General features: G+C 37.3%; 1 protein-coding gene across 1 annotated transcript; it reads right to left on the bottom strand.

Moving 5' to 3' along the window:
• Nucleotides 1-2,181: 2,181 nt before the first annotated feature.
• LOC149065043 (uncharacterized) lies at nucleotides 2,182-7,491 on the bottom strand. The gene is made up of 2 exons (XM_089254541.1): nucleotides 7,298-7,491; nucleotides 2,182-3,454 (listed from the first exon to the last, which is right to left on the bottom strand). Exon 2 carries the CDS (start codon nucleotides 3,372-3,374, stop codon nucleotides 2,343-2,345), a length of 1,032 nt encoding a protein of 343 aa, XP_089110667.1. The 5' UTR covers nucleotides 3,375-3,454; nucleotides 7,298-7,491; the 3' UTR covers nucleotides 2,182-2,342.
• Nucleotides 7,492-8,778: the final 1,287 nt, after the last annotated feature.

An 8,778-nucleotide genomic window follows, 5' to 3' on the forward strand; every position in this document is an offset into this window, starting at 1 on the left:
TGCCGCTGTGGTGGTCGAGTGGCCATAATGACGGACTCGCATCGCGAGGATCCGGGTTCGAACCCCACCGTCGCCATAATGGTGGTCGGCTGAAGTTGGTTTCCTGTGGTTCCCAACTTCGAGGCGCAAATGCGAGCCGATCTCCCCATTGAAAAGTCTCGCCACAGAGAGCAACAGGCCTACAACGATTAATTATTCAATCATTACACTTCACTCATAGTTAGAAAAACTGGTGGCATATAGCAGCACTACACATAACAAGCATTACACAGAAACAAACTTCGCGTCAGGTTTCACTACCCGTACACACACATTCCCGCATGTACCAATTCGTTAGAGGTTCCGCAGAGGAATATGGACGAGGTACATGTGTGGTATAGTAGTAGTAATGAGTTCTGTGGTGGATGTGACACCAGGATGACACAAACTATGTAGACTGTCAAAGACTTGCGTACGGAAAGGTTCTGGAACATACGGTCTCGGGTTTTCTGTTGAGCCATCGACGTATAACGGCGTCGTTGCGAAACCAGTCATGGGTTTCAATCTCAAACCAGAATCCGATTCGAGCAAAGACCGTAATTCCACGTCAGATTTCTGGTGCGAGAGCCATCTCATCGTAAGAAATGTTAGTAGGGACATTAATTTCTGACACTCTAGAAAACGCGTCAGCGACAACGTTATGTTCACCTGCTATATACCGGATATCGGTAGTAAACTGTCCTATGTATTCTAAATGGCGAATTTGTCGCGGGGAACACTTTTTTCGAACATCTCAGTGAAATTAGAACATGCAATTTTTGATGCTGGCATCAAGAGAGACAGGGCAACAACTTTCTAATTATTTTAGGTTTTGGGGCAGGCGGGGACTGTATAAGAAGTTAATTTTTTTATTTTAATGCCTACACAACCCCTTACAATACCAATGGCATACCGGAGTACTTTATCAGAATACGTCATTTGGAAACATGCCCCTAGGACCAATGGTTCACCAGTAAAATGCTGTATAAGCTCTGTTACCTATGCAATCTGTATATATATAACATTTTTTTTCCAAACTGATGTATTAAACCTATTCATATTATGTCTTAATATGACCCGATTACCAAAGTTATCATGTATCACGCAAGGAAGGACGCAATCAATGTGACCCAATGAAAACGATTTCAAACATGTGAAATATCCAGTTGTGACACAAAAATAAAAATGGTTATCATAATTCTGAAGTCATCGATGAATATCTCAGTTGCGAAATATGCCTAATCTTTCCTAACATTAATGTTATTAAATACATTAATAGTAAAATTATTAAAGACATTATTCATACATATATAGGCTCATGAAGATGTACAAAAACTATAGCCAGGGCCGGAATTAGATGGGGGAAGGGGGCAAAAAAAAAAAAAAATTCTGTCATGAAATCATAGAATCATGCAGTGGTGGAGTCAGAAAAATAATGTTTGCTCTCACCCCCGCAAAAATCCCAGTTATGGTCCTGGCCATTGGCAATAAACTGTAAAGACAAATTTTTTTGAAGAATTTACACACAGCAGATGTTCTTATTGAGCATTATTTTCAGGCATTTTTGAGAGAGAATCGACCCTTTAATTTCCTCGGCTCACTTGACACAATTACAAACAAATAAAGAATATGTTGATCCAATGAAAAAAGCTTTTATCATGTCAAATAAACTAGCGTTGATACATTCAAATAAATGATCTTTTGTGAGTCCATATAGAATACTGAGAGAAATGAAATCAAGCAGTATGCATTGAGAAAGTTTCATTAATAATTTAGGTTCCACGTCACACACACACAGTTGGTAAAAGTTTCAAAGAAAACTAATTGACCGCTTCAATTGGCAAAAACCTGTACTAACTTCTCAAAGAAAAAACTGCTTGTACATATGCTGATATAGGTTCCAAAAATTTATATAGTTCTCAGACTTGAATTTAAAAAGAAAAGTTCGGTCATTAATACCAATTCTTTAGTCGCCATGGAGACCTGGGACTTTTTCGAGCCCTAGTTAGGACATATTCTCACGCTAAGCTATTTACTTGACACTACCAATTTCATTTGAATTTCCTTCAGAATGAATCAATTTGTGCTTCTTCAGATGAGAACTGGTTGAAAACTTCATGTAACAAAAACTGCTTTCATGTGGCTCCCCCCCCCCCACCCCGATATGTGCGATTTGTGTCAGTTATAATTCATATGGCTAGAAAATACTTTATAAAAATATCACACTCGCTTGGTTTCTATCCAGTATGGAACCTATAATGTAATTTTAAATGGACAAGTTGAGAAAATGTTTTACGACAGATTTCACACTCGTATGGCTTCACTTATCTGTGGACCCTGAGGTGCAATTTTAATTTGTCTACTTGAGAAAAGTTTTTACCACAGACATCACATTCATGCGGCTTCTCTCCAGAGTGGACTCTTTTGTGTCGGTTGAAACTGCTACTTTGAGAAAATGTTTTAAGACAGATATCACACTGGTGGAGCTTTTCACCCGTGTGGACTCTTCTGTGCCGGTAAAAACTACTTTGGAAAGAAAACGTTTTACCACAAATTTCACACTCATATGGCTTCTCTCCAATATGGACCCTGATGTGCACTTTTAAATTGCCTATTCGAGAAAATGCCTTATCACAGATTTCACACTCGTGTGGCTTCTCTTCAGTGTGGACTTTTTTGTGTGTGTTCAAATTGCCTACTCGAGAGAATGCTTTACAACAGATTTCACACTCGTACGGCTTCTCTCCAGTGTGAATTTTCTTGTGAGAGTTCAAATCGCCTACTCGAGAAAATGTTTTACCACAGTTTTCACACTCATATGGCTTCTCCCCAGTGTGGACTCTTTTGTGGAAGTTAAAACTGCTATGGTCAGAAAACACTTTACTACAGATTGCACACTCGTGTGGCTTGTCTCCTGTGTGCACACTTTTGTGTCGATTTAAACTACTTCTTTGAGAAAATGTTTTACGACAGATATCACACTGGTGTAACTTTTCTCCCGAGTGGACTCTTTTGTGTCGGTTAAAATTGCTATAGTCAGAAAATACTTTACTACAGATATCACATTCATGTGGCTTCTCGCCAGTATGGACCCTGTGGTGTGATTTTAAATGGACCAGTTGAGAAAATGTTTTAGGACAGATTTCACACTGGTGTAAATTCTCTCCTGTGTGAACTCTTCTGTGTCTGTAAAAATTACTTCGGGCAGAAAATACTTTACTACAGACATCACATACATGCGGCTTCTCTCCAGTATGGAGCCTATAGTGCACTTTTAAATCATGAAGTCGAGAAAATGTTTTACTACAGATTTCACAATCGCGTGGCTTCTCTTTCGTTTGGACTCTTTTGTGCATATTCAAACTCTTTTGCGCATTCCTCTTGTATAAGCTTCTCCTCTTTTATCTCCCAGATTATGATGGGAATCTCGAATCATCTGCAAATGAAAGAGTATCGTCATCACAAAGTCTAAATCTATTACAATCAAGATTGGCAAGGTTTTGTCAGTTTGATTAAATTTACCATACTGTCTAAAACACCAACTTCGAAAACCATACATGAAGAATGAAAATCAAAGTAAAGATAATGGGTCATATTAATAAAAAGAAGGAAATGCTTATAGTAATACTTGAAAGTAAAAGCAGAAACTTTAAGTAAAAGGTAAAAGCAAAACCTTCAATCCCTATTAATGATGATTACCTTCTACTCGCAAGTAAATCCTTCGGATCTATGAGTAAAAGATGAACCAGAGCCACTCATGTTGATACCTGAAAATTTGCCGATTGTGCGCATTACATTGGTCAACAACTTTTTTTAATAACAGGAGTGAAATAAGTTTATTTAGACTCATTTTGGGGTGCTGAATTCAAATATGATTATAAAAAATGGCTATCACATAGTTTTTCCTGTATCAATGATTGCCATTTTTTGTAAATACAAATACACAATTAAAAACTTGCATATCTAAAAAATAGAGATAAATGGCTTATACAGTCAAATACCGTTATAGCGAAAATCTTGTTTTAATGAACACTTTTCTAATCCCCCAAATAAGTTTACATAGGAACAATGCTAGTTCACTTGGAATTCCTTTATAACGAATTTTCGTTTTAATGAAGTGATTCCTCCTTTCTCTTGGCGTTCGTTATAATGAGATTCTACTGTACTGTATACTATTAAAAACTAATTATAAAACATTTTTTACAATAGTTATTTACATTGCTATTCATAAAATAGCAACATATGGGCCATTTCCCTCCCCAAAGGGAAATGCAGGTTGCAAAGTTGAATTTTAAAAATACAGTTGATCTCAAATTACAGCCAATGACTTGAAGTTTCACAAATATTTCTCATTTTTACATTGTAATAATATTCTTTTGGGTCCATTGTAATAATATTCTTTTGGGTCCATTGTAATAATATTCTTTTGGGTCCATTGTAATAATAATTCTTTTCATTGTAATATTTCTTTGGGTTTTATGACTAAGTCATGAATTTTATCCACTCTGTTACGAAAACAAATATCGCGTGTAAAAAAATAAATATTATTATTTCTGCTGTTTTTATCTCTCAAAATGATGAAATAAACTTATTTCGTACACATAAGCTGAAAAAAAGGCAGTTTGAAAAAAATTTCACTTCTTTTTTTCTTTCGCTTTGGTGGTTTTTCACAATTTTTATAAAAAAACACATAGAAAAGTTTATTTTTTATGTATACTTAACCGCTTCAAATCAAAGCTTTTTACTTCTCACAGACAACAGGTTGGTAATTTATAATTTAACATCTTAGTTTGACGTGTTCTTTAATTTTTTTGCGTCTGAACTGTAAAAATGCTTCTCGTAACACACCATTGTAACAAAGTGCACAGAGATGTTTAACTGAGAAAGATATCTCTCAAATACTTCTTAATAGACTGCAAATACACTTTTATTTTCCAAAAAATAACATACAAAATATGGTAGATGACCCCCAGAGACTGCTCTATAACCTTTGAAAAATGTCCACTGCATGAGGAAATTCAATGCTCTCATATTAGTGATCCAGAGTGGGGGGAGGGGACAGTAAAGCTTGGAAAGCAAAATAATGGTTCTGTCTCATAAAATATGGATGTATAAAAAAGACCTAAATCTCTAAACAAAGAAAACTTTAGAGAGATATAGATGGCTTTTTTCTCAGCCAGAGATATCAAGGAAACAGTAATTTTCCGGATATTATGCTGAGGTGAGCTCGGAAAGAAAAGTCATCACGTCTCCACCGGGACTCGAACCCAGGCCCTCTTGCATACCGGGCAAGCATGCTACCATCTACAAAACCGTCCCACCCGGGGGCCATTTCCTGAAGTTAAGAGAGGCTACTAATGCCTCTACTTCAGCGCCTCACGACACAGTGCGTCAAATTAGGAAGGCAGATTCATGTGTCTCCAGTGGTGTAGATGGTAGCATGCTTGCCCGGTATGCAAGAGGGCCTGGGTTCGAGTCCCGGCGGAGATGTGATGACTTTTCTTTCCGAGCTCACCTCAGCATAATATCCGGAAAATTACTGTTTCAAAGAAAACTTTACTTTAAATCGTAGTTTCCATTTTGTTGTTTTGGAACATGTAACAGAGTGGATGAATAAGCTTAAATAATTTTTTTTCATTAGAAATTCAAATGATTGAAAAATTTTTATCATATTTTAAAGCTAATTTCTATGTCTGAGGATGACGTCACTCTCCGCTATCCATGTAAATTTTTTTAAATAGTTTGCTATTTTAAATAGTTAAATTTTTTTTAATAGTTTAGTTTTAATTGCGAGTTTTATTTATCTATGGCACATGTACAAAACATAATTAAATGTTTTGGAGTAAATATGACAATGTTTTTTTAAACGTCTTCTTGTTTAACACTTTTTTTAAGCTGTGATAGTAAAACTTTGAGGCTTTGCTACAAACAATTTTAAAAAAAATTAGATACCACCTGAAACAAATTAAGAAATACTACATAGTCGTATAGGCCTACTGGAAGGACCTTACACTCCCTTTGGGGTACAGAGCGCATGTAATATATGTAAGTATTTTGCAGGGACTGTGGCAAAAGGTGGAAAAAACCAGGCAAAAATGAAAAAAAAATTTTAAACAGTATTACACTATATATGTTATGTAATTATCAATCATTGGAACTAAAATTTTGATGGAGATACAGTTTTCCGTTATTTATTTTTATTAATATTATTGAAGTCAATCAATAATATTGGTTGACTTCAATATTCAAATTTACTGGATGGCCATGATTGGCATAGCTTGTGCGGTATCACGGTTTTGGGTGGCATGCAGTTTAGACCCCCCCCCCTTCAGAAAGTCACCACCTGTGGCACCTCAGGAACGTTTATTTTCGCTGTGCTCGCCTGCTTCAACTGGATTATACTGCCTTCTCTGTTTGCTAGGGCTTTAATCCTGCTTAGTGAAATAATATTGCCATGTTTCTGGTTGTGGTGAAAATAGAGTTGATAACTTCAGTCCAGGGGGCCCCTTTAACGGCCGGAGGAGTGAAGCGACGTTTGAGCGCAGCGAGGCAACCTAGCCTGAACAACTTCATCTGGATTATTTTACGTGTATGTGCCCTAAGGATTATTTGGATTTCTAACAGATTGCTGTGCAGTAGAGGATGAAAAAAACAGGTGAGCGATGTTCAAACAGCTCTTTCGTGGGCTTATGACCGCGGGCTTAGACTCAGCACTTCTTCGTGCCAAGTAGTGCAAGAAGGGTGCTTATACTGCTTTTTCACCCAGGATCGCATATTGCCACTAGTCAGATAATCAAAATTAACTGTATACCCTCAGGGGGCAGGTCAGGTCTTGCTCATGCATTAACATGAGGGCTGCGAGGAAATGGTAATTGCTCCAATTTGTTTGCACAAAAATTGACTTCGAGATTTTTGTAAAGGGAAGGTCCTGATCGCAGCTGTGAAGGGGATGGTTGACATTTCTTACTGTGAGCGTAAACTTGTATCAAGCCCATGGAGGTTCCGAGTTCCTCCCAAATATTTGCTCCTCTCGATCTCAATAATCTGTACAGAAATATTGGGTTTTGAGGCCCCTCCCAATATTTCCAAAAACTTTTGCACCTTTTTTTCTTGCCTCAACATAAATATTTTCTTAGTATAATTTTTTATAAAATAAACATTTTATTATAAAATGAGGGATTTGAGGAAAGCACACTAGGGCGCAACGAGATCCTCCTATCACTATGAAAAATAAGTGCTTGGGGGGCTCCTGAACATGACCTCACATGCATCTACTGACCTGTGATTGAATGTGAACTTGACCACGAATGAATCCATCCAACAAGGAATTAGTGAATCCAAGGGATCCTAATCATATCGTTCTTGATGATGCCAAAATCAGCGACAGCACGATCTCAGCAGAGATACTTCTTCAATTATACAGGGCTATGCCTGAGCGCAGGGATACCGGTCGAAAAAACATTGTCGACCTTAACCACGAAATCAACAAAGAACGGTGTTCGTAGTGGTTGTGGATTTTTTTATTCTTATTCGTCTCATTTTTATCTCAAATAACTTCCTTTCGAAACATTTATCTCTTTTTGATTTTCTATTTGTTTTTCAGGATTTCTAAACCATTCTCCTCCACACAATTTCATTTTTTCGAGTTGTAATGCACGAGCGCCATCTTCGGAAAAACTGAATTGTTGTCAGACAATTACCTGTGTATGCAGTGATTGTAACTCGTGGGAAATATCCCATATTCGTGGGAAAATTTGCCCATTTCTTGGCATTTGTTTAAGGTGACCATACGTCCCGTATTTTCCGGGATAGTTCCGGTATTTTCTGTTTTTTTGGCCGTCCCGACTTTTCGGCAAAAGTGTCCCGGTTTTTCCCGTATTTTACACGAAGCCTAGTTGAATTTTTATTCTTCATTGAAGTCAAAGATTGACATTATTTTTCAACTCATAAATTATTTTATGATAATTACATCTATATATGAGAATACTAATCTCCCACATTTGCCTTGGTGAACGTTTTTTTTTTTTTTTTTCGTGGAATACATTTTAATCCACTGCAATTTGCAGTAATGCATCATTTCCCGCCATTGTGATGTATCCGTAATTTCAACAATATTTGGCAACTTTGTCTGGTTTTGGCGATAATTGGCGATGTCCCGTATTTGGAATCCCAATTCTCTCGAGGTATTTCTCTCGAGGAAATATGGTCAGCCTACATTTGTGGGAAATTTTGCGAGTTCATCAAACAAAATAATTTTTTGAAAAAAATAGATATTAATGCAGTGCAATACTTTTCTATTGTAAAATACTTGATTACATGTTTTCCCCGCTAGATGGCAGCATATGAGTGGGAAAAATTTAGTCAATAGGGAAATTTTTTGCTGGAAGGGGTGTTAGAGCAGTGATTCCCAACGTGGGCGTTAACGTCCCCTGGGGGGGCGATGGAAAGATCCAGGGGGGGCGGTAGAAGCTACGGGTATAACATAGGATCCTATGGGTTAGATTGCATTGGGGCGCGATGGGAGAAAAAAATTTCTGAAGAAGGGGGCGATGGGATGAAAAAGGTTGGGATACTACCATCACTGTGCAAGTTCATACTTTCATGTCTGATGACTTTCCTGCATTTTATAATACATGGGAGACGTGTTTGGCCCTTCCGAATTCCATCTTATTTGTGACTGGCATGTGAAGCATGCATTGTCAAAAAATTTGTCTGTTGGTCCACATCATGTATCCAAATTTTTGAAAAGACAGAAGTTGT

This window comes from Pholcus phalangioides, unplaced genomic scaffold (assembly GCF_987345545.1).
Source record: "Pholcus phalangioides strain wild (caught in Gottingen) unplaced genomic scaffold, Ppha-v1.0 ptg000041l_1, whole genome shotgun sequence".
NCBI classification, from domain to species: domain Eukaryota; kingdom Metazoa; phylum Arthropoda; class Arachnida; order Araneae; family Pholcidae; genus Pholcus; species Pholcus phalangioides.